At 43.4% G+C, this 25,251-nt stretch overlaps 1 protein-coding gene across 3 annotated transcripts in view; it reads right to left on the bottom strand.

Annotated features, from left to right (window-relative positions):
• Positions 1-5,401: 5,401 nt before the first annotated feature.
• WDR75 (WD repeat domain 75) overlaps positions 5,402-25,251 on the bottom strand; it is a 43,145-nt gene continuing 23,295 nt past the window's right edge. For all 3 annotated transcript variants that reach the window (XM_083468229.1, XM_083468231.1, XM_083468230.1), the window contains exons 7-21: positions 25,095-25,205; positions 23,707-23,795; positions 22,125-22,283; positions 19,743-19,802; positions 19,533-19,648; positions 18,528-18,703; positions 16,974-17,137; positions 14,194-14,374; positions 12,591-12,685; positions 12,100-12,195; positions 10,561-10,730; positions 9,248-9,307; positions 7,405-7,545; positions 7,222-7,313; positions 5,402-5,704 (exon numbers count right to left, since the gene is read on the bottom strand). In XM_083468229.1, the coding sequence (XP_083324355.1) occupies positions 5,491-5,704; positions 7,222-7,313; positions 7,405-7,545; positions 9,248-9,307; positions 10,561-10,730; positions 12,100-12,195; positions 12,591-12,685; positions 14,194-14,374; positions 16,974-17,137; positions 18,528-18,703; positions 19,533-19,648; positions 19,743-19,802; positions 22,125-22,283; positions 23,707-23,795; positions 25,095-25,205 (1,924 nt within the window). In that variant the 3' untranslated portion in view covers positions 5,402-5,490. The remainder of the gene's footprint in view (positions 5,705-7,221; positions 7,314-7,404; positions 7,546-9,247; positions 9,308-10,560; positions 10,731-12,099; positions 12,196-12,590; positions 12,686-14,193; positions 14,375-16,973; positions 17,138-18,527; positions 18,704-19,532; positions 19,649-19,742; positions 19,803-22,124; positions 22,284-23,706; positions 23,796-25,094; positions 25,206-25,251) is intronic.

Genomic DNA, 25,251 nt, shown 5'->3' with positions numbered 1-25,251 from the left:
CAACAAGGGGGGCATTTTTTGAAATAGCCCTGAAATGTTATTCATCTTTGAGATGAGGGTAAACTGACCACATGCAAAGGAAGTTTAGTCTTCTCCTGTACTTTTAATAATTGGGTAGGGGAGAGAGAGAGTTCTGGCAGGTGTGGCTTGTCTATCAGGAGTTATGAAAACTGTAAATGGTGGATTTCTTTCTTCTGTAGCATTATTAGAGATGCAGATGTCTTGCACTCCTTTGCTTCTGTGTCCTCAAATAAAGGGCGAAATGTTCAGACCCTAAGAGGGGTCCTTGAGAGTTTTGGGAAAGGAATTTGTTAGGCAGAACTTATCCCCATTGTATTGGAAAAGACACACTTGGAGCAATTCTCTTTTTTTCTGTACAACTCTTAAAGGTGCAGGTACTTTCTTGAGGATCTAGACCTGATCATGCTGTGTCAGGGAGATGGAATCAAAAAATTGCATTTGGGGAAAATGTACTAGAGCAGGGGTACAAAGCTTGCTGGAAATGGTGCCAAGTACAGTGGTACCTCAGGTTAAGAACTTAATTCATTCCGGAGGTCCGTACTTAACCTGAAACTGTTCTTAACCTGAAGCACCACTTTAGCTAATGGGGCCTCCTGCTGCTGCCGTGCCACCAGACTACGATTTCTGTTCTCATCCTGAAGCAAAGTTCTTAACCTGAAGCACTATTTCTGGGTTAGCGGAGTCTGTAACCTGAAGCGTATGTAACCTGAAGCGTATGTAGCCCGAGGTACCACTGTATTATAACATGCTAAGAGTTGAGTTTTCTTGTTTGCCTAAATCAAGTCTTAGTGGTTGACACTAAGAAGCTTTTTTAAACATCCCCTGGAATGGAAGAGAGGTCTGCTTTGAGACATCAAATTAAAGAAATCAAATAATTTAATATAGCTGAGATTGGATACAAATGTGTCCTATTCAGTAAAAATAAGTGAAAATTGGAATCCCAAATTGTATGAATGAAAGCGATTTCCAGTAAGGCAAAGTCAACATCAGTTACAACCTGCAATTTCTATATTCCCATCCATTTATTGTCATGTGTGTATGGTTTGCTTTATCCTCAGCAGTAAATTCTGCCAGCTTTCTGCTAGTCATTTCAAGCTTCAGCATGGGGCCGTTTTTATAAAGTTATTTGTGTCAATTTGTACAGTATTTTCATCGTAGCCCTCTGGAAAAGCTCTGATCACAACCTCCTGCATCGCAGCTGGGTTATTATTACCTCTTTTAGCCCCGACTCCATTAACATGTGACGGATGGAAAAATAAATTCCGTAGCCCGTGCTGTCAGCAAAATCTGGCACTCACACTCTTAAGACAAATATGAAGAGGGAAAAACTGACCTCTAGAAGGAAACAGCAGATGACCGAAATTAAAATGACAGGCTCTTAACATACTGTCTTTGTTGAGACACTAGATATGCACAGATGGCCACAAAATTCTCCCCTATTTGTTGACAGAGAGATCTAGAGACCATTTTACTGAGTTTTTCCATGGCAAAGATAAATTCTCCAACAGTGTCTTAGGGGTGAGACTCAACATTAGCCGAGGCAGTAGCACAGCTTCTTTTTCTCTCCCACCCCCACCGAGATCTCCATTGTGTGTGTGTGTGTGTGTGTGTGTGTGTGTGTGTGTGTGTGTGGTGTTCCAGTAACTATCTTGTTAGTCTGGGGCACTATTTGCACTCCCTGTTTTGCATCATTCTGAGACATTGTGCATGGGTAATGGCAAATGCCACCCCCAAAATGGAAGGCAACTATTTAGAGAAAATCCTGTAAGGTTGCTTTTTCGGAGGGAACTGTGTTGATGAAGACACACACACACACACACATCTCAGAGATTTTCCAGGAAAAAATTATTCTGAAGAATTTTGGTTCAGTTCTATTTGAGACATCATCTTTAACCTTGGCTGAGCTTTCTGCAATACTCAACAAAAGAAGATGAACTGAAACTGCAGTTTTGAGGTATGCAGAAAGGGTTTTGAAACCTCTGACGCTATCCGGTGAGGTTCAGTACTTCAAAATAAGGCAGAGTCTTTGAAAAGGCTATGAAGCAGGCCTTTATGAGACTATATCACCTCTGAGTGCACGCCAAGGAAAAACACTCAGCTGCTCTTGCACAGAAAACTATTGTGTGAGGTAAATAAATTCACCAGAAAGCTTTAAAAAAATACAGTGTGTGTGTGCAATACACACTTAAAACAACAACAACATTTCAAGGCGTTCTACAACATATGAGAATAAAATGAACCAAAAGACCCATGCTGCATGGGTAGTTACTTGAGGAACAGTAAATGGCATTTTTTGGAACCTGTTGACACATAAATGGCAATCTCCCTTGCTTTAACAAGTAGAAATCAAATCAAACTTTTAAAATTCACCCACATCATCAACTTATGGCGTTTACTGCATTTCACAAACATCCATGTTTCAGTTGCAGTCAAAACTGAGAAACTAGTAGGTTTTTAGCTCGATAAGCATCTACAAGGGCGTTCTCCAAGCATGATAATTGTGTGTGTACTTATTAATGTATATAATATATCTCAGTATTTGCAGTACTTAAAAGGTGGTGGAAGTCTCATGCATCCCATAAGGCAGATGAAGGAGAAAGATCCAAGAATGAGGAACACTATTAAGCATCTTTTTTTCCTTGCTGGCTACATCATATACAGAGTTTCACTGATAATATGCCAAATTGCTGCATTCAAGACCAATCCAAAAATCATTAAATTTCTAAAGAGCGTTTCATGAAAATACTCTCATGCACTGCTAGCGACTGAAGCAAAGGAACACACCAGAAAAACAAGTAGATAATGACAGACAGCCTGCAATTAGCTCAACACAACAGACACCACCCTTACAATTTCAATCGTGAGACTTGTGAGACGTTGCCAAATCTGTTAGCATCATGCTATTTTCTTAATTGCAGTTGTTTCAGTAAGCCAGCAGAAGTTTGACTAGACCTTTGGATTTTTTGAGCACAGAAAAACAGATGAAGTAACCTCATGTACCCAACTTGTCTTATTGGTTTCTTCCTTCGCTTGCGAGTGTGAACCAATTAATAACACATCTGTTTTAAAAAGGTAAGCGAGGGAGATGTTCAGGAGAGTCACCCTGCCTTTTCTCCATTAGCATGGAAATTGTATTTGAGCTGACGGTTGCTTTGAATTAAGAGACTGGATATCACACACACATAAAAAACTTTAGCCAGGGGCACAGAACGATTTAGGCGTAGAGATTGAGCCAGGACTACTGGTGAACTCAAATGCCATGCTTTTACTGCAACACAGCAACAGAAAAAAGTGGTTTGAAGCAGAGAAGCAGAGAGAAAAGTGGTGTTAAACTTTGTATGTCACTTCCCCTCCCCACTTGACCACAACTATTCCCACAAGTGAGGTACTACACCTGTCAGGTGTTTTGTGCTACAATTTCCACCAGGCCCAGCAGCTAGGGTCGATGTATTGAAACATTCAAATGCATATAGTGATGATCTTTTTCTTCTTTTGCATGTCGGGGCAAAATGCTATCTACTTCACCACATACCGTTTCTTTCCTGCTTTGACAAGATCTTCGCATGAAAAGAGCAGAGAGCTCTTAAAAAACTTAAAATACTACTTTCCACAGAAAAGTCACTGACAGGAGACCAGAATTATGAGGGTCACCAGAACTACAATCTGAATGAGAGGAGGTCTGTAAGGGGCACAAGTTTTGACATGTTGGAAACAAACCTAACAGGAATGTTCTCTGGCTTCAGCCATCAGTTAAAGCAGCTGTTTAAAGGAATGGGGAACCTTAGGCCCAGGTGGCAAATGCTGCCCCTTGGCACTCTGCCCAGGCCACCTCCCTTGTTGCCCCTACTATCACCCATTTTGCCTTAACTAGAATGCCCTTGCTCTGACGTTTGCCTGGATAGAGGTGTTTGTCAAAGTTTGTTTCACTCTAGCTCTGCAGGGAATGCTAGTTTGTTGGGTTTTGCTTCCAAGTCTAGAGCCAACCCAGTCTCTCTATACCAGAGGCAGGGGCTCCTGGGATGTAAAATTGGACTCCCATCAGCTCTAGTGAGCATGGCCAATGGTCACAGGTGGAAGTTGTAGTCCTCAAGCTGGAGAGACACAGGTTAGCACCCCAGCTCTGAACATCTCTGACTTAAAAGTGTTGAGGAAGCAAGTTATATCCATGTATTTTATCATCAGGCATTCCACCTGGCCAGCCATGAGGTAAAGTGCTGGTCTAGATGCAGTTTGCCCTATTATACAGAATTGTCCATACTGAAATTATTATCCTCAGAAACACTTTCCTCCATAGCAGCTCTGGTCAAATGAATAAGTATGAGCCAATTTGGTTGCTACTCATGGCTTCCTCAACAACATTTCTTCGGTTTTAATATTGAGCTGTTGTACTGTTAGTACAGTGGTATCTCGGGTTACAAACACTTCGGGTTACAGGCTCCACTAACCTGGAAGTAGTACCTCGGGTTAAGAACTTTACCTCAGGATGAGAACAGAAATTGTGCGGCGGGAGGCCCCATTAGCTAAAGTGGTACCTCAGAATGGTTTCAGGTTAAGAACGGACCTCTGGAATGAATTAGGTTCGTAACTGGAGGTACCATGTATTCCTTTGCTTGTTGTGTAACAGTTGTACTTAAGATAGATGCTTCTTCAGAGTTCAACAGCACTAACATGCACATCTATAGGCACATGCACAGACATGAACTGGATTCAGAGTTATTTGGGCTTACAGAAGGGTCTTATACTAGCATAGTGGAACTGTTGACGTCGCCATTTCAAAAGCAGTTTATCATGGGAGGCAGTGTTTGAAATGGTCCCTGGGGTCCACAGTATTAATTTCATTATTCTTTCATCTTGGTGAGCATGCATATAATTTCTCCCTCCCAATGCTTTCTACTAAAAGGTTTTGAGCAGGCTATTTTGAGAGTTCAGAAGTGACTTATTACCCAGTGACCTATTTTGCTCCCGCTGTCTGCACTGGACAAAAGTGGATTTGTTTTGCGTCTTGCATTTCAAATTCTGCCTCAAGCGCTCCTGGACGTTTTAGGAATGTAGATTAATAAATACTTCTATTTCGTTCAGCAAGTTTGCCGTCCCTCCTGAAGGACGGGTGCCTCATGCTATGATTGTTCACTGTGCTTTCAGAAAACAATAATGGCAAATCTTCCCATTTCCAGAGCAACTCCCATTTCAAAACCTCAACACTTTGTAAAACCAGTTGGACCTTGGATGAAACCTAGAGGTAGAAGCATGCAGTTGTTTTGAATTGTTTCCCCTACAAAACCACATTTTCTGTAAATAAACCATACAAATGCTTGCTTCAAAGACTTCACTGCGGGAGACACTTGTTACAATTTATTCCAAGAAGTGAAGAAGCATCCTGGAAAATCGCAATCCTTTATTTGAAAGAATGACAACTTGTGGAATTATGGGTAAGAAATATAAATACTTGTAGTCCACAATACTATGTGTCTAGAGAACAGATGCCCAGCTGTAGTCCATTTTTCTTAACTGGCGCAGTTTTTTTTCTTGTTCTTTTGACAATTTAGATGGAATGTTGTCCTCTAAACAATCTGTCGCCTGTGGTGCCTCTGAGTCCATTTTAGCAACTTCCGTGTCCTCCTCCTCCGATTCATTCTCGCTGTTGTCGCTTTCCATTTCCACTTCATTGGCAACTTCACTAGTGCTATAAAAATACAAATGGAAGGATAAAATAGAAATGTGCATTTGAGACCACTGAGACATTTATAACAAAGTCTCAGAGCTAGAATATTTGCTGGGTTGTAGATACTTTTCTCAAGATTCTCATGAACATGATAAGTAAGCTTTAGTATGACGGGGGACGTGGACTTCTTAAAAGTGGAAAAAAGTTTCCACACAAGTCACCAATAAGAGAATGGGAATTATAAGGGTCGCAGAATAATCTGAAGCAGTGGGAGATCAGCAGGAAACACAAATTAGGAGGGAATTAAGCTTTTCAATGCATCCTGACACAAAGAAACTACTCCGTAAACAGGCACGGCCGGGAAAGGCCCAGAAATGTTCCTGAAGTGTATAGGCAGTGGAGGTGTCTTTAAAACTAGCCTTTGCTAAGGTTCAGTTTTACATACAACCTCTCATACTAATACACACTAAACCTTCCAGTATTTTATAAAATAGTTCTACTGAACATGCTGGGCCTAGCCACACGGGTCTTAGGCTGTGTTCAGACAGCACTTAATTCCATTTTCACAATGTTTCCTTTACAGTCGTACCTTGGAAGTCGAACAGAATCCGTTCCGGAAGTCCGTTCGACTTCCAAAACATTTGGAAAACAAAGCGTGGTTTCTGGTTGGCTGCAGGAAGCTCCTGCAGCCAACCAGAAGCTGCAGAAGTCCCGTCGGACGTTCAGCTTTCAAAAATAGTTTGCAAACTGGAACAGTCACTTCCGGGTTTGCGGCGTTCGGGAGCCAAAACATTCGAGAACTAAGCTGTTTGAAAACCAAGGCACGACTGTATTTACATATCTTACGTGATCTTTCGCATGACGTAAAAGCCACTTTTGGAAAACTAGTGGAATCTAGCCAAAGTTTAGTGCTAAATTCTGTGTTACCTGTTTCCAGAAAAAACGTTTGCAGCCCCAGTGACCCAGAAAACTGCAGTTTTGCATTGTAATTCCATGATGAAATTTTAGGCAGTGTTCTGGCACACTGTCCTTTCCAAACATTGAAAATTTAGTGTGACGTGGCAGTATACTGATCAAAAAGGCAGTGTTCTCTAATGGAAGAAAGTTATGCTGTGTGAAAGGAATTTAAGAATTGACACATTACCGTTAATGATCAGGAAATGATGAAATAATGCTCCGTGTCTGAATGCAACCTCAGACATGAGATTCTCTAGCCCACCTGATATGTGTCATCATACCAGGTTCCCAAATAGGAGAATTATGTTTTAATACCTTTTTTCTCATTCATATCTCTTGTGAATGTGGCTGTGCCTCCTATAGGGCAAGAGTCATTTTCAAAGGACACCTCGGTGTAAATGCTTCTATGACAATGGTAATGTGTTAATGCCCTCTTAACTCAGCTTCGTGAAGAACCACCACCTCACAATGTAAGCGGATAGGGGAAAATGTTGTGCGCGACCTTCTTTTGTTCTGTAAAGTTCAGTTTTATTGTCGGCTCCTTTCGAAAACAAACGTTTAAAAAACTGAAGGCTTCTTACCTTTTATTGGCTTTGGATAGCAGCAGTGAGTTGATAAAAATGGGGCACAGGAAAGAGGCAGACGGTAAGACATGAGCTGGAGTGTGAAGAAGCTGGGGAGGAAAGGGGAAAAAAGGACACAATAAGAAGGAAAGCTTGTTAAATGGTAGCATGTTCCTAAACAGGCATCATGTTTATTCTTACTTCTTTGACGGCAGGCGATTCTTGTGCAAAGTTCTTCTGAACAGGGAGTCTCCCAGTTTCTGTAGCCTCTTTGTTCTGTTGCTGGTGCTTTCCCAGTAGCAGGTAAAAAGGAGTCATGGAGAAGCTCTCTTCAACTGCCAACTAAAAAGTGGTGATGGAGAAAACAGACCCGAGTTAAAGAACAGAACAGGGTACTTAATCCCTGCCTCCCACCCACCTTGGTGTCCAAAGTTATTAAATTAAAGGAGGGGGGAAGTGCAACTGGAGAAAAGTCAAGCAAACCCCTAGAATCCCCAACTTTTGGCTTGGGGCTAATGGGAACTGGAGTCTAACAATTTCTGGAGGGGCACAGGATTCCTAGGTTTGTCCCCAATGGCTTCCTTACATGACTGGCTTCTCTCATATATATCTATATCTATCTATCTATCTATCTATCTATCTATCTATCTATCTATCATCTATCTATCTATCTATCTATCTATCTATCTATCTATCTATCTAAAAGAACCATTAGAAGTTCTTGAGGGCAAAGCTGTAACGAGAATCCCTCTGAATTCAATTACAGCACACTTTAACAGCAAGAAAAACCCAACAGCTTCTTTTGACCCCCCCCCCAAGCAATTATTAGTGGTTGGATCCAGTCGTATGTTATTCAAAAGTTAGTTATGCTCCTTGTTGTTGGCATCCGTCTGTCTCCAAAGACAATGGAGTGTGTCTCCAGGGGTGAAGTCAAACCATTGGCCTCCTGAACACTGCCGGGGCCAAATGTCCCATTGGCAGCCTGAGATTTGGCACCATTTATTTCCTGGCCCACTGTATGGCTCTAGGTGGCTGTATAAGGCTTTCTGTTGGACTGGTTGTACCTTTTTATAAATATTGGGGGGCAATTACAAAAATATTTTATTTTTGCAATTGTATAAATTAGAAAGGCGGGTATTTTCCAGCTCGCTTCTTATTTATGAGTAAAGCATAAACAGAATTAAGTGCTCACTTCATCCTTGCCTAGGCAGACATAATTTAAATTTGGGCAAATGCCAAAAGCTTAGGCTTTTCATGCATTTCTGTACTGATAAAGCAGTTTAAGATAGAACTCCCCCCCCCCCCGTCCAAGTGTGATGCAGATTTTTTTTTTTAAAAAAAATAAGTAGGTAAAAAGTGTAAAGGACTCCTGGATGGGTAAGCCCATTCAAAGGCAACTATGGGGCTGCGGCGCTCATCTCACTTTCAGGCCAAGGGAGCCAGCGTTTGTCCACAGACAGCCTTCCGGGTCATGTGGCCAGCATATCTAAACCACTGCTGGCACAACGGGACACTGTGATGGAAGCCACAGAAACACTGTTTACCTTCCCGCTGCAGCTTTTGAACTGCTAGGTTGGCAAGAGCTGGGACAGAGCAACGGGAGCTCACCCTGTCACTGGGATTCAAACCACCGGCCTTCTGATCAGCAAGCCCAAGAATCACCATGGTACAATTAAAAAAGAGGCCCAAACACTTGTGTTTTCACCCAAGATGAGAAAAAGTTAAGAACGCTGGTCTGTCGTTTTACGGATGATAGCAAGATTCCTGGCATAGTCCTAAGCTACGGACAAGAATCTCTTGAAATGGGAATCTAGTAGGACAGAGTTGACTGGATATATTGGGCCCAAGGATCTATTCCAAAGTAGATCCTCTACCCCTGCAGTTCCACCATGATGCACTGCACACTACTCAGAAGGGGATCTTTGGATCTGAAACTTAATATACGTCAAACCGATTTCCAATACAGGGCAGTTCAATCAAATCACACAGAATGGAATGTGGACTCTTTTAGAATTCCTGTTCACTTCTTTTAAAGAACAATTACCTGTCTGCTGGAAGGTGTAAGTCTCTCTTCTGGGCTCTTTGTGCTAAATGTCATCAATTCCTAAACATTCAGAAGGAAGAAACACTATTACGAAAAACAATCTTTCGCTAGGATTTCGTTGAGTCTTAAAATATGGCACACAATCCAGATGATTTATTTTGTAGCATATGCACTTAAGAAATATAAGCATCTACTCATTGAAAACAAAATCCAGAAGGGATATAACATGAAGCATGAAAGGTTTAATGCTGTTTGAAATTATTTCTCTTTTCTCTTCAAGGGACACTGGGGATATTCATTAATATTTGACAATATTGTTTGGGACCAAATAAAACTGTGTGATTTAACCAAGTACAAGTAAAAATGACAATATTATCAGTCTATATCCCTATCACCTGACAATTTTTTAGCTGATCGAAAGGTTTTAAACAGAAGTACGTATAAAATTGTGGAAGAAAGGCACCCCTGTAGTCAAGGCATTTCTCTCTTTTATTCTAGGAAGGAATCAACAAGAAACAATGTATGCCAGCTTTGTCAAAATGATTGATTTTACCCTTATGGAACTAAAACTCACATGATTAGCTAACATTTAGACTAGAATACAACAGAATCATATGAGTTGGAAGGGACCCTAAGGGTCATCTAGTCCAATGTAGTGGTTAAGAGCGGTGGACTCTGGTGAACCGGGTTTGCTTCCCTGCTCCTCCACATGCAGCTGCTGGGTGACCTTGGGCTAGTCACACTTCTCTGAAGTCTCTCAGCCCCACTCACCTCACAGAATGTTTGTTGTGGGGGAGGAAGGGAAAGGAGATTGTTGGCCGCTTTGAGACTCCTTAGGGTAGTGATAAAGTGGGATATCAAATCCAAAATCCAAATCCAAACCCCGAACGTGGGAATCTGTAGCCCAATGTGGGACTTGAATCAGTGACTCTGAGATTCAGAGTCTCCTGCCCTACCTACTGAACTATCGCCCATCTCCCCTAATAAGAACTAATTAAAAAGATTTCTCAGTTAAAGCAGTCTTGTCCAGAAAACTTCTTATACCAAGAAAGGGAGCAATTCATATGTACCGAAATCAGGCAGAACACTGATTTCCAAAGTGAGGGATTCAGGTTTAGCTCTCAACTGACTCGAAGTCCCCCTGTGAGCTTTGCGGCTAAACGATGACCTCTGGTCCTGTCTCACCTTGTTAATGGTAGATAAGGGTAGCAGAGCTGAAAAGGGCTACAGAAATGACTAGCACGACAACTTGGCTTTCTGAGCTCCTAACAACTCATTGCAATATTGTCCCAGATGCGCATTTAAACACTTACAAGTGTTTCAGTCAAGAAGTAAAACTGAGATTGGCTGAGCCACTGGTATTTTTTTGAATGAATGGACTCGGGGAGATCTCGTGGAACAAAGACAGCACACCGGACTTGGCCTCTGCAGACCTTCCTGTGGATACACAAAGGCTGCGGCTCACAGGGTTTGAATACAAATACTGAGGGGAAGAAAAAGAAGAAAAAGAGAATTTTAGTCTTTAAGAACTGCTTTCCGCGTTGCTTTTCTGAGGTCTGAAGTCAATGCATGATCAGAAAATGATAAAGAAACCCATACATTCAGTAGAGCTCCTGGTACTTATATGGGAACCTATTAACGGAGTATAAATAAACCAGTCCCCTGTCTACAGAGTTCCACCAACAAAGAATAATATGGATAAAGATACAGCATGCTAGGCCTAGTTCTCAGTCAGGTGGTAAACCTGTCATTGGACTGTACCACCCCAGTGAGAAATAGGCTACAGAGCAGGGATGGGGAACTCCCATCAGCCTTAGGCAGTATGGCTAAATGCTGGGCATGATGGGAAATGTAGTCTGGCAATATCTGCAGGACCATGGGCTGCCCAACCAACTGTAGAGTATCACACATTGCAGGATAAAGAACAGTAAAAAGGAACTCCTGAAATGGAAATAGGTTTTCGCCCCACCATAGACTTTAAACTCCCTGACAACAACCACCCCACGTACAGAAAACAAGGAATGTCAACAAGATATTATCGCTCACCTGATCTAGCCCAGTAGGGGGTGAGAGTTATTAAAAGGCTCTGCGGTGCCAAGACTGTCAGGTGGCCTTTTTCATTAAAATAGCTTTCTTATAATGAAAATCTACAACCCAGAAAACAGATCTCAGGGCAAGACTCTAAGCGACATGGTATCCCAAAGGTCTGCTAGACAGATTGCCCTACTTCGGTAATGGTAAGAGACCTTGCTCTAGATCAGGCGCCCCCAAACTCAGCCCTCAGCTGTTTTGGGACTACAACTCCCATCATCCCTAGCTAACAGCACCAGTGGTCAGGGATGATGGGAATTGTAGTCCCAAAAACAGCTGGAGGGCAGAGTTTGGGGATGCATGCCCTAGATAAAAGGGGTTTGGGCGCCAAGACACAAGGAAGTTCAGGCCAACCAATTCTGGGGCACTTGTCCTCTCACCCAGCAATCCCACCATGCTTCAGCCTGGTTCAGAAGGACCAGCGATCTTATAGATGGGCATTTGGGGGATGCAGTTGTGGGGGAAAAGAACAGCCCACTTGGTCCAGGATTCTGTTCTCACAGAGGAAAACCAGAGGCTTATGGGGAAGCCTGAAAGCAAGGTTTGAGTACAAGGGGGATGAGAAACACTCCGTCAGCAAACTTTCTTGTCTTAAGATCCAAACCATGATATAGTTTTCATGTAGACAAGAGCGGCCTATTTTAAAGAGTTATTTTAAGTGGCTTTCAAGTCCAAGGAAGTAAAATATTTTCCTGGGCAGTATGGTTCTGCAGTTTTGGCCAGTGATCCTTAACAAAAATGAAAGAGGTCTTTATGCTCACCATCTGAGTATTCCGAGTGGGATGAAACCGCGACGATGTTCTCAGACAGACAATCTGGCTGCAGAACAATGACATTTAATTGGGCACTCCATTCCACTGAAAATCAAAATAACCAGATTATTAAGGAGAACCACAGACTCTCAAGGATATGCTTTGCAACGGAGGACGGAACTGGAATTAATTCAAACCATGAATGCAGCTAGGAGAACTTTCAAAGGGAGGATCTGAACTGGGGAGCGGAGGTTGGTTGGGGATTCGGCAACAATACTTGCCATAGAATTTTATGCAATACGGTTCCAACGACTGGATAGATAAAAACTAAAAGTATTTGGCGTTAAGCTGAAATACAAAGCAATTTGCCTCCTTGGGTTCTCTCAGAATGACCAATTTTTAATCAAAGAAAGAACAGAAGGAAGGAGGGAAGGAAGGAAGGAAGGAAGGAAGGAAGGAGGGAAGGAAGGAAGGAAGGAAAGGTGATAAAATGGTCTTACATGTACAGCTCAGCAAGTTCCAACAGCACAAAAATCCAGTGTTGGTGGTGCCAAGAAGGTATTTTGAACAACTCTGCCTCCCAAAACACAGGTTTCTGGAAGAATAAATAACAAAGATAATGTTAATTAGTCGTGTCCATGAGATATTTCGCTGTAGGGTCACTATATAATCTAAGACAGGCAAGGGCAAACTCGGCCCTCCAGATGTTTTGGGACTACAGTGCCCATCATCCCTAACCACTGGTCCTGTTAGCTAGGGATGATGGGAGTTGTAGTCCCAAAACATCTGGAGGGCCGAGATAGATAGATAGATAGATAAATAGATAATACTTTATTCGGCTATAAGCCCACAAGGTAAAAACCAATCAATAAATAAAATAGCATTTTACATTCTAAAATATCAACTAAAATCTGGAGGGCCGAGTTTTCCCATGCCTGATCTAAGACAACCCTAGCTTACTTCAGGCAGCTATATCTGCTATTTCCATGGTTGAAATGGTTACAGGAGGGAGGCCAGCCATGTCTGCCTTAGGTGCCATGCTTCATTTTCCCCAACCCTCGCTCAAGCACTCATACCTCACAGACTGGTAAAAGATGGGAATCTACCTTCTGCATGCTTTAGTATACAGTTTAAGTAAGTAATTTTAAGTGAAAGGCTATATGTGTGCTCAAAAGAAAGCGGTTTATTACAGTTTTGGAGACCTGCCACACATTAAAAAGTGTGTCACAATGGGCACCACTGATGCCTAGGCAAATCAGGGATTCAAGAGTCAGGACTGGCCGAAGTCTTCCATTAAACCACCACACAACCTTTCTCTTTCTTCTCGATCTCAAGAGCAATTTTGTTTGCGCTCAGACTCTTATTTTATGACCCTCTAATTCCAACAAGGGAGATTCCCTCCCCCCTCCTTGCAACCAGGTAAATGTTTACTCTAAATAAACAGAGAGGCATTTCTCGGCTAATTGTAGAGCTTACAGCTTCTTAGCAAACCCGTTCTGTTGTAATCCCCCTTAAGATAATACTGGTGTGGGCAGGTGCTAAAAAAGCAGGGCAAGATTTCTTTAGGAAACTTTTGCAATAAATAAACTAGGCAGGGGAAGCAAGCAGCATGCAAGAAGGTAATTCCAAAAGCGGAAGGTATTTCTGCAGTCTTGTTGAAATCAAACTGTAGGCAACACTCAATGTCACATGACAGAACTTCTACTTCCTTCTCATGCCCCAAACTTCCATGAGCCCAATAATCTGCTCCAGAAGACTGAGGACCATCTGGAGCAAAATTGAGGGAAGGCTGCAGGAGGGAAGATAGGCGTTTGTTTCCCACCCAATGCAATTTCTAGTTCTGCAGATTATTCTGGACACATGTAAAAAATAAGCTGGTTTTGTTACAGTGCTTTGTTGCTATTTAAAGATCTTTCCCTTAAAACCATCGCTTCTTGTGAAAGCTCAGAAGGGCCCAATAAAGAAGTTTCTGATAGGAAAATATTAAGGATTAAAGCTTTTAAAACTTTGGGGGAATATTAGGTTAGTTTCATTACATGCTTAATGAATCTCCCCCCCCCCCAACAAACCTGATTTAAAATAAAGGAATTCATGGTTACTTACCGTATAGTCCCAGGAAGATGGCAGAAAGTACATTTGAGATCCCACAGTTCCGAGTCCCACACAGTGACTATTTTGTCAAAGCTGACTGCAAGCAAAGAGCCATCTTCGGAGAAACAGCAATTTGTAGCTGGATAGTTGTGATAGCTTCCTACGAAGTCGCAGGCCCAAGTTATGCTTTGATCTGTTAAAGAGAAAGAAATCCCACACGTTTATAACAGGACATATGTGTTAAAATTGAGTAACGTGATAAATAGTATGTAAGAATATTAAGGCAAGGGTCCACAATTTCCATCTGGCTTTGGTACCCAAGCCAAGAACTATGATCACTCGTCTCACCCATTGAAAGTTTGGATGCATCATGTGGCAAGGCGATCCAGACCTTCGGTGGAAAAGGGAGGTTTCCTGGTCTCTCTTTGGCTGCAGAAGACCAATAATCCTCCATTGCCTTTTCCATAAGGGGAGGCGGGGCTTACACATTGGGCCCCGCATTGGAACAGCAGCCTTCCACCACGTCTTCCTTCTTAGGGCAGAAATGGAGTGGCAGGGGAACGCTTGACTGTTTGGTCCTGTGGCCACAACACTCCCCACCTTCTTCCTAACCCTGAAGCTGGGAAGAGGGTACGGCAGGCATCCCCAAACTCAGCCCTCCAGATGTTTTGGGACTACAACTCCCATCATCCCTAGCTAACAGGACCAGTGGTCAGGGATGATGGGAGTTGTAGTCCCAAAAACATCTGGAGAGCCGAGTTTGCCTATGCCTGGGGTATGGGGATTGTTGTGCAATTGCTGAGATGACCCTTGCCCATAGCTGAAGCTTTTGAGGCTGGGATTTGCCATTGTCACCAGACAGCAGTGCCACACTTCCTGTGGGCAAGCAAAAATGCTGGAATCAGGTGAGGGCGCTTAGTTAATACCTAACTGTGTGTGCTCCTTGAGCATTTAATCAAATGTTAAATAAGCCATTACCTTATTTAAATTGCATATTTCTGCTGACATCAACTTCAACAGCAATTCTGGGATAGTGATCACAAATGTGTAGGCTTTTCCTGGTACAAACATGACTCACTGTTTTGATTAGAAGGAAGTACTTAAATCCTGAAAAAGGATAGTTGAGGTGTGTGACCACCTCAGCTGTTTTTCCTGGGATGTGTCCAAGGCCAATTCCAGACTTGCATTGTAGGAGTCGTCAGTACCACATTAAAGAGGCACTATATTCTTATACCACATTAAATGGGTACTATATGTCTTTCGCTGAATGCCAGACATAGGAACATATGCCTTTTTGTTTGAAAACAATCCCAGATTTGGCTTCCGGTTCCGCTCTGCCTTAATAGATTGCAGGCAGGAGATTGTAGGTGAAGGAAAAAGGAGGATTGAGGGTAAATCATCCTTGCAAATTCCACCCCCAGGGATAGGAGGAATGGGCTTCACTTGGAGTTCGTCTTGGTACCTGTCTCTCGCTCCGGCATGGAATGCAGGGGGCAGAGAGGTGCTGAGTGCAAAAGCACTTTGCCTGGTGAAAACCCTCCAATCCCGCCATTAAGAAGCAGAGGTTCTCCTGTTAATTAGAGCTTAATTGGGCCAAAGTACAGGTGTGTGGTAGAAGAGATGAGAGCACAAACTGTGGAACAAACCAACTGCAAGGACTTTAAGGTTTAAATTTGTGATAAGACTTCATTTGATGCCAAAGATTGGGGGGGGGGAGAGCCTATGGTTTCTTTATTAAAGATTTCTTCTCTACATTTATGATTCGGCAACTCTCCTCTGAAAGTTAGTTCAATTTATACTTCCAACATGTATCTGATTCCGCCTTCTAATTCTTACCCAACCTACTCAGACTTAAATACCATCTATGAATATATTCCAAGTAGTTCTTTCTCAACGAATAACATGCAGTAAATTTCAGGTCGCTTTTCCAAAGTTTCTCCCAGAGGTTAAGATCTATGTTGTGTCCTATATCTATTGCCCAGTATGTCACTGAAGATTTAACAAGCTCATCTTTTGTTTCCCATTCTAATTAAAAATTATACATTTTAGACAGAAGTTTATCCTTATGCTGTAAGAATTTTTTTTTAATTGTGAGCTTTGGTCCAAAAATCAATTCTTTCTATCTAATTTGTGTATCTGGTGATATTGCAACCAATCCACAAGTTGGCTCCTTAAGTTTTCCATTGATTTCAGTTTGGGTCCCGTCCCCCCCTGTAAAACCCAGCAATTCCCTGTAAATTGGTATTGTTATAATGAGGCTGTTACTGGACTGTAATTGAAAACTAATAAAAACAATTTACAGTGGTACCTCGGGTTAAGTACTTAATTTGTTCCGGAGGTCTGTTCTTAACCTGAAACTGTTCTTAACCTGAAGCACCACTTTAGCTAATGGGGCCTCCTGCTGCCGCCGCACCGCCGGAGCCCGATTTCTGTTCTCACCCTAAAGCAAAGTTCTTAACCTGAAGCACTATTTCTGGGTTAGCGGAGTCTATAACCTGAAGCGTTACCACTGTACCACTGTATTAACCAAAACGAAAAAAGAAAACAATCCCAGACTTGCCCTGTGTTTTCTGTGGGAAGCTCTTGTTTCTGACCTGAGGATGAAACAAACACAATCTAAAGGCATCAGAAGCACACTATGTGAATCTACAAAAGGATAAAAGTGTTGCTCTGCCTTGTTTCAAGTCCCCTGCCCTCATCAGTAAACAGAGAGAAGAGGATTTCCCCCCTCTCTATGGTGAATAAAAGCACAATGTAGTATTTTACAGGTACACCACCATCCTTTTACTCACTTTCACCATCATTGTCAACCAGTAGCATCCAGACTTTGAAGTGCCCATCGTTGCCAGCCGTTACCAAAGTCGGGGTTATATTTTCAGATGCGTCTGTGCAACGGAAACACATAGCTGTGACACAATCCTCATGCGGCATGCTTATTCTTGTGTTCAGAGTAAAGCTGCAAGAAAGGAGGAGAGAGATTCCTTGAAGCCACGGTGCTTAAGGGCACCTAACTCTATGTCGGATTGCGATCACTGTAAGCACTATACTTTGACATTATAACCACCCTCCCTAAGAAAATAAGATAGATAAAATAAAAAGGATGGATATTTTTTTTTTTTTACATTTTCATTTCATCTGACTGGATTCAATTTGATATCTTGATTATTTAATTTCTATACTGCTTAACGCTAATAAAAGGATCTCTAAGCAGTGTACAAAAAAATGAACAACACATAAAATATTGTAGTTACAGGTAGGTAGCTGTGTTGGCCTGCCATAGTCAAAACAAAATAAAAAAATTCATTCCAGTAGCACCTTAGAGACCAACTAAGTTTGTTATTGGTATAAGCTTTCATGTGCATGCACACTTATCTGAAATGGTATCTGAAGAAGTGTGCATGCACATGAAAGCTCATACCAATAACAAACTTAGTTGGTCTCTAAGGTGCTACTTTAAGGATTTTTAAAATTTTGTTTAAAATATTGTGACAGTACAGAGCTACATATAAAATGGTAATTGCTTCAAAGTTACATATATACAGTCGTACCTTGCAAGTTGAGCGGAATCCGTTCCGCAAGTCCGTTCCACCTTCAAAACGTCCGGAAACCAAAGCACAGCTTCTGATTGGTTGCAGGAAGCTCCTGCAGCCAATCGGAAGCCGCAGAAGCCCCGACAGACTTCCAAAAATAGTTTGCAAACTGGAACAGTCACTTCCAGGTTTGCAGTGTTTGGGAGCCAAAATGTTCAACTTGCGAGGTGTTTGGGATCCAAGGTATGAATGAATGCGTGTGTGTGTGTATGTGTGTGTGTGTGTGAGAGAGACACACACCCTCCCTTAGCCTCTGGGTTCTCACTTGGGGTCCAAACAAACTCTCAGCTTATCCCCAAAAGCCTTGCAACAAGAAGAGTTCTTGGAAACAGCAGAGATCACCCTAGTCTCTTACTTCAGACTTGTTTTTTTAATGGGCAAGCCCACTTCCTCAGGCTGCCCACAGATGTGTCCCATTCAGCTGCAGGAGCTTCTGTTTCCACAGTAAGAGGCACATATCTGCCTTGGTGGATACTGTTACACAGGTTCTGACCAACATGACAGTGGCTACAGAACAGGAGCAGCCATGCCACTAGGGCACATGTTGGGGGGATCTGTGTGCGTACATGTGCATGGACAAAGTAATGACGCGCAACAACTGCACATGCATGCTCCCTTTGATGCTCATACCTCAAGTCCCATCTTGTCACAGGTTTAATGGGGGCAGCAAGTGTGGGCAAAGAAAACATTTGAGACTGACATTATCTGAAACAATCGGCTTTCTGCCAGCTAGCTAGACAATGCAAGCATGAGTACCTTTGCTTTTGCTCGTCGTAAGCCCAGAGTTTCATGTACATTTCAAGATCGCTGCTGCTTCCTTGCCGCTGTTCTACAGTAGCCAGCCAGTTGCCTTCGGAATCAAAAGCAGCCTTTACTAACTCAATCTGGTTCAGCCCCTGTTCATGAATATACTCCTGCTGCACAATATCCAACTGCAATTTTTTGAAAGAAGAGATGAAGTAGGTTTATGGGCTCATGCACATTTGGAAGGTCAGTCAGTCAATGAATAATAATAATAATAACAACAATAAATTAATTACTTATACCCCGCCCATCTGGCCGGTCCTCCCCAGCCACTCTGGGTGACTTCCAACAGGATATTAAAAGCACAATAAAATATCAAACATTAAAAACGTCCCTAAACAGGGCTGCCTTCAGATATCTTGTAAAAGTCAGATAGTTGTTTATCTCCTTGACATCTGATGGGAGGGCGTTCCACAGGGTGGGCGCCACTACCGAGAAGGCCCTCTGCCTGGTTCCCTGTAACCTCACTTCTCATAGTGAGGGAACCGTCAAAAGGCCCTCGGAGCTGGGCCTCAGTGTCTGGGCAGAATGATGGGGGTGGAGATGCTCCTTCAGGTATATGTTGAATTGCTGTTCTAGGGGTTGTTTTTAAAAGTCTGGAACGGATCAATCCGTTTTGCATTACTTTCTATGGGAAAGTGTGCCTTGGTTTTGGAACGCTTTGGTTTTGGAACGGATTAAGTTTGAGAACCAAGGTACCACTGTATCAGTACACAACTTTTACCTGGTGATATATCATGATGTTGAAAACCAGATACCGCCCAGCCCTAGTAGTATTTTGTTTCTATGCAGAAATTATATGTCCAGTTAATGTTAAAAAAACCCCCAACAACCCCAAACAGCAGCCACAACTACTGTTGCTAGACCTCAGCCTTATTTGCCACTGTGACGAGAGCACAGATAACACATACCAAGTGGGTCCTAAGCTACCATTAGATCATCACTGGCCTAACTTACATTGTAAAGCTGCTTGTCATTTTGCAGTGAATAGAACTGCAGGTGGCCTGGTTTGCCGTTCAGAACCAAAGCTTTAGTTCGAGGGTCAACCATCAAGCCAGCCTTGACGTCACTGCCTGAAAGGAAACAGATGGTTTGAGCTGGAATGCACTTTCTTTGGAGAAAAGGAGATACGCAGTTATATAAATAAGCTGTCTGAAGCAAACATACCTCTGCTCAATCCTTGAATGACTGTGGAGACCTTCAGGTTGCTGTCTATGATGATTATTTCTACAGGAGTTTTAAAAGAAAGTTAATAAGGTTAAGAATGAAAGCTGGCAGAGCATTAAAAGGCCTATTGTTTACCAAATGATGATCCGGAATCTGCATCAGCCCATAGAACAGGAGTGGGGAACTTGTCATGCAACAGCATCTAGAGGGCTGCAGATGGCCTTCCCTGGGCATAAAACGTTTTATTCAGAAAAAAATGGTGCACTTCAAATGGCCAGTTATGGCTTGCAGCTCAGGGACATTATTGGATGCAGAACTCCAGTTGGTATGGCCAAGACTGATGTGGTGGTCAACAGCACATATGGTCAGCCTTAGTTAGATTTGCCCGTTGATATTCCTTCCTTAAAAAGCAGAGACATCACCTTGCCGACAAAGGTCCATATAGTTAAAGCTATGGCTTTCCCAGTAGTGATGTATGGAAGTGAGAGCTGGACCATAAACAAGGCTGATCGCCAAAGAATTGATGCTTTTGAATTATGGTGCTGGAGGAGACTCTTGAGAGTCCCATGGACTGCAAGAAGATCAAACCTCTCCATTCTGAAGGAAATCAGCCCTGAGTGCTCACTGGAAGGACAGATCGTGAAGCTGAGGCTCCAATACTTTGGCCACCTCATGAGAAGAGAAGACTCCCTGGAAAAGACCCTGATGTTGGGAAAGATGGAGGGCACAAGGAGAAGGGGACGACAGAGGACGAGATGGTTGGATAGTGTTCTTGAAGCTACTAACATGAGTTTGGCCAAACTGCGGGAGGCAGTGGAAGCCAGGAGTGCCTGGTGTGCTCTGGTCCATGGGGTCACAAAGAGTCAGACACGGCTAAACAACAACATCCCTTCCTTGAAAGGAGGGACTTTAAAATGTTTGAACATGCCCTAGTAACTAATGGGCAAGGGGCTGAGGCAGATTGGAAATCGCAGTTACTTCAGAATGAGCTGGTACGGGATACAAGGAGCATGCCACACCCATCCTAGATTTGCTTCCCTGGCTGCTGTGCTAAATCAAAAGTTCTGGTGCTTATCTTCTAAGCCTGTTAATCAGTTTCGCTAGGGAACAGAGAACTCTTTCTCCCATGAGTACTTCCCCAATCTTTTCAGAGTGGCTGAAAAGGCTCCATTAACTATTAGGGCTGGGAGTCATTCTCGAACAAGCTTCTTCAGCAGTGGCTCCCAAGCTCTGGAACCACTTTCCAGTTGGGAGAACACCACAGCCTCACCATTAGAAACATTGTTCATTCATATGTACAGCTGCTTAAAGGTCTTTTAAACCAGTACCAACCGCGGGCATACAACTGGCACTGAAAGAAAGCCAATTCATTGGTGGGTTTGGATTTAATTGAGGCAGGAAGATCCTCATGGAGCGACGGGGATAAAAATATAAATCAGAGACAGCAACCCTTCCCCTCCCCACAAGCCCTATAGAATTAAGAGAGAGATGCCAATCACAAAGCAGGGAGGGAAAGGGCCAGAGGGTGGGGTGGCTTCAGATGCTGTTGAACTACAACTCCCATCATCCCTGACCGCTGGGGCTGATGGGAGTTGGTAGTCCTACAGTACTAAAGGGCTATTGCCGGTTTCCAATCCATGGCTCAGGTGCTCATGGAAATTTGAAGGTGGAGGTGCTTGGATATACCGTATTTTTCGTCCCATAGGATGCTCCGTCCCATAGGACGCACCCAGTTTTTTTTTTTGGGGGGGGGGAAATAAAGGAAATTTCCCCCCCTTTATTTCCCCCCCAAAAGCAGGTCGGGGAAACCGAACCAGGTTGAGGAACAGCGGGATGGCGGCGCTGCACCTCCCTGCTGTCCCCCGAGCTTGTGGGGCTGGCCGATGTCTGCCCGGCGCGAGGGGCGCTCTGCATCAGGGCGCCCCGCCCGCTGGGCGGCAGGCTGCTATCCGCAGCGTGGGGAACCTTGCGGGGAACTCCTGCAAGGCTCCCCACGCTGCGGATGTCTGCCGGGCGCGGGGGGCGCTCTGCTTCAGGGTGCCCCTCGCGCTGGGTGGCAGGCTGCTATCTGCAGCCTAGACATCCCTGCGGGACCTCCCGCAGGGCTGCCTAGGCTGCGGATGTGTTCCCGAAGCCTGGAGAGCGAGAGGGGTCGGTGCGCACCGACCCCTCTCGCTCCCCAAGCTTCAGCAAAAGCCTGCATTCGCCCCATAGGACGCACCCAGATTTCCCCTTCATTTTTGGAGGGGAAAAAGTGCGTCCTATAGGGCGAAAAATATGGTAAATGACTGATTTAAGGAGGTTATCACCTTTCAAAACCCAAACAACCACAGTTGTTTGACATTATAAAGAGGTAGGTTTCTCTCCCCCATTTGGACTTACTGTTATCTGCATGCGAGGTACTAAGGAAGGCTCCATCTGGAGAGACGGAGATGTGCTCTATTGTGGATCCCAACCGGGGCAAGAATTCCTTCTTCGCATCCGACCCATCTCGCCACTGCACTAGGACAGACTCGATTCCGCCACTCAGGAGGCTAGTTCCTATCAAACCGAACAAAATGTGTGTGAAATGTAGCAATTTACACACACACACACACACACACACACACAGCATACTGCTCAGTGCAACTGGAGCAATGTGACTTGCCACAGATCTGGTTACTCTCCATGGATATTACAGTCTCGGAGGGCATCATTACCTGTTGCCATATACATTAATCTAGGACAGGGGTGCACAATCTCCGGCCCTCCAGATGTTTCTGGACTACAACTCCCATCAGCCCCAAACAGCATAGCCAGTGATCGAGGATGGTGGGAGGTGTAGTCCAACAACATCTGGAAGGTCACAGGTTGTGCGACCCTGATCTAGGTTTAGATGCTGAAAAGGACCAAGGCTGCAGTTCTATACATGTATACCTGGGATTAAGGCTCAGTGAACCCAATGGGATTTACTTTCCAGTAGATAGGCCTGCACTGATTTTGGTGCACAATTGCCATATGGACACAAATGCAAGTGTAATAAATAAATATACGCACATGTGGACACAGACTGCGTGGGCTCTTGTGTGCCTGACTATAAGGACTGAAAAAACCCAGCAACAAGAAGATCAGGAGCAACTGGATTGTGTTTATGAAGCAAATAGTTATGTTGCAACACAACAAAATCCTCCCACTTGCCATGTCAAACTGCTTCCTGTTTCGGAGAGAAGCCAAGAATAAAATAAACACTGCGGTGGGTCACTTCAAGTTCCCGCTGAGGTCAACAAGATTTTATCTGCACAGCTTTCAACATAGAAAAACAATTTTTATTTAGTTCCATTTTGCGAGAGGATTAAATTCCTACTTCCTCTGCTTGTTGAAGAACCGAAACAGTTTACTTCTGCCTGTCAACTCAAAGGGAGTGGGAAGAAGCAGGTTCACATTAAAACTGCTTTTAACGTCACTTTTATGCAGGGGTAGCCAACCTTGTGCTCACAATATGACTACAACTCTAATCATCCCCAAAAACTGGCCACGGTGGCTGGAGCTGAAGGCACCAGATTAGTTATCTCTGTCTTTACGCAACACACAGACAACTCTGTTGCTTTTGCCACAGTCCCATCTCTAAACTTCCACACTTTTGCAAGATGCATCAAGGAGATCTAACTCTTTGCTTTGACACTGCTGTGCATTTATATAGCGTATTTCAAATATCAAGAGCAGTTCACAAGCGTTTTCTGAAGAGGATGTTGGGAATCTGTTGAGAAATTCTTAATTGCTTCATATTCAAAAGGATCTCAAAGCCACATACAGACAACAGAAATCAAATACAAGAGAGTAGAATTTCAGAACTATCCTATTGCAGATGGGTGAATTTGCATGGGGAGAGATTGCTAGAAAAGTGACTTGCTCAAGGCCACTGGTGAGCTGATGGGAGAGGTGAGAGAATTGAAACAGCAAATGTTCCTAGCTTGGGTAACGTTACCTTCAACAGTGAAAGCGAGATCCATAACTTCACCATGGTGCCAGTGCATTGTGGAGTACGTGTAGTCTTTCTTGTGATTAAAATTTCTCCTAGTGCAGGGGGAAAAAAACCCCATTCAATTTAGGGCAAACTTTCCAAGTTAGGGATCTTGAGGAGGAGGACTGGTGCACAAAGAGATACATGAAGCACCTTGGGAAACTGCTAACCTTTGATAATTCTTGGGTTCTAATTATATTCTCCTGTGCTTTGCATACAGAATAAAAACATGGCACTGAGATTCAGCTAAAGAGCTCTGTTGGCATCAATAGGCTTTCACACGGGGACTGCTCACCAGAGAGGAAAATGCAAGCCTAAAGGTGATGGCGCAGTCAAAGCCCAAATAAAATGTGGTCCACCTGCATTGCAGCCCTTTCTAGTGGGATGCACATCCCAAGGTGTATTCCAATACACATGGTGCATCCATCCTCTCCCTCGGTTACTTACAATTAAAACTGGATTAACTAAAACATCCTGAAGGTCCCAGGCCACAGAGAGGTTAGGCTGGCCTCAACTAGAGCCAGGGCTTTGTCGGCTGTGGCTCCAATCTGGTGGAACGCTCCGTCACAAGAGACAAGGGCCCTGCGGGACTTGACATCTTTCTGCAGGGCCTGCAAGACAGAGCTGTTCCACCAGGCCTTTGGTCAGGGCACAGTCTGACTCCCTCCTCTGGCAATCTTCACAGAACTCTGGCCCAATGGTTGCCATCAATTTGATTTGAATTACTTTTATAATGAAATGTGTTTAGAATGTTGTACTATTTTATTGTTGTTAGCCGCCCTGAGCCCGGCTTCGGCTGGGGAGGGCGGGATATAAATAAAATTTATTATTATTATTATTATTATTATTATTATTATTATTATTATTATTATTATTATTGGAATGGTCTGTAGGCAGATGGTGCAGCCCTACTACTGCAACTAAGCAGGTCTGGTCAAGTCAAGAGCCCTGGGATCCACATGTAAGCTACTCTTGAGTTCTTTGGAAGAAGACTGGACTATACATGTAACAAATAAATAGCCCTTGCTCACTTATAGATATGCACTCTTGCCACTATTCAAGTATGAAGATTTAGAGTAAATATTTCCAACAACTATTAAATTGTACAGCAGGCCTCTTCTCCTTTGCCTCCAGCTGCCCCAAGTATATTTTTACCACTCCATAATCAACACCTTCTAAGACAAAAGCTTTCTCTGCTGGAATCAGAGGTGCATTTTATCGCAAGCTTTGGCAGGGAGGAGAGGCCGAAACTGTGCCTTTGTACTGCAGACTTGCACTGCAAGAGTACAGCAAGGAAGGATATGCATGCTTATCAGAAAACTACTGCCAATAGCAGCAAATGTTTGTCTCACCACAGCCGGATTTTGCCATCGCTGTGTCCGCTTGCTATGCAATCTTCCTTTGGGTGGCAGGCTACGCAGGTGAAGAAGTCGCTTATTCTGGATTTCCCATCTACAGAAAAGCTTCAAAAACAGGAGTCATGGCTTTAAGTTAGCTTGGCTGGACTGA

This window comes from Podarcis liolepis, assembly GCF_965112155.1.
Source record: "Podarcis liolepis genome assembly, chromosome: 1".
In the NCBI taxonomy this organism is placed as follows: Eukaryota; Metazoa; Chordata; class Lepidosauria; order Squamata; family Lacertidae; genus Podarcis; species Podarcis liolepis.
The sequence above is the reverse complement of the archived record's forward strand: the minus strand, read 5'-3'. Positions and strand labels throughout refer to the sequence as shown.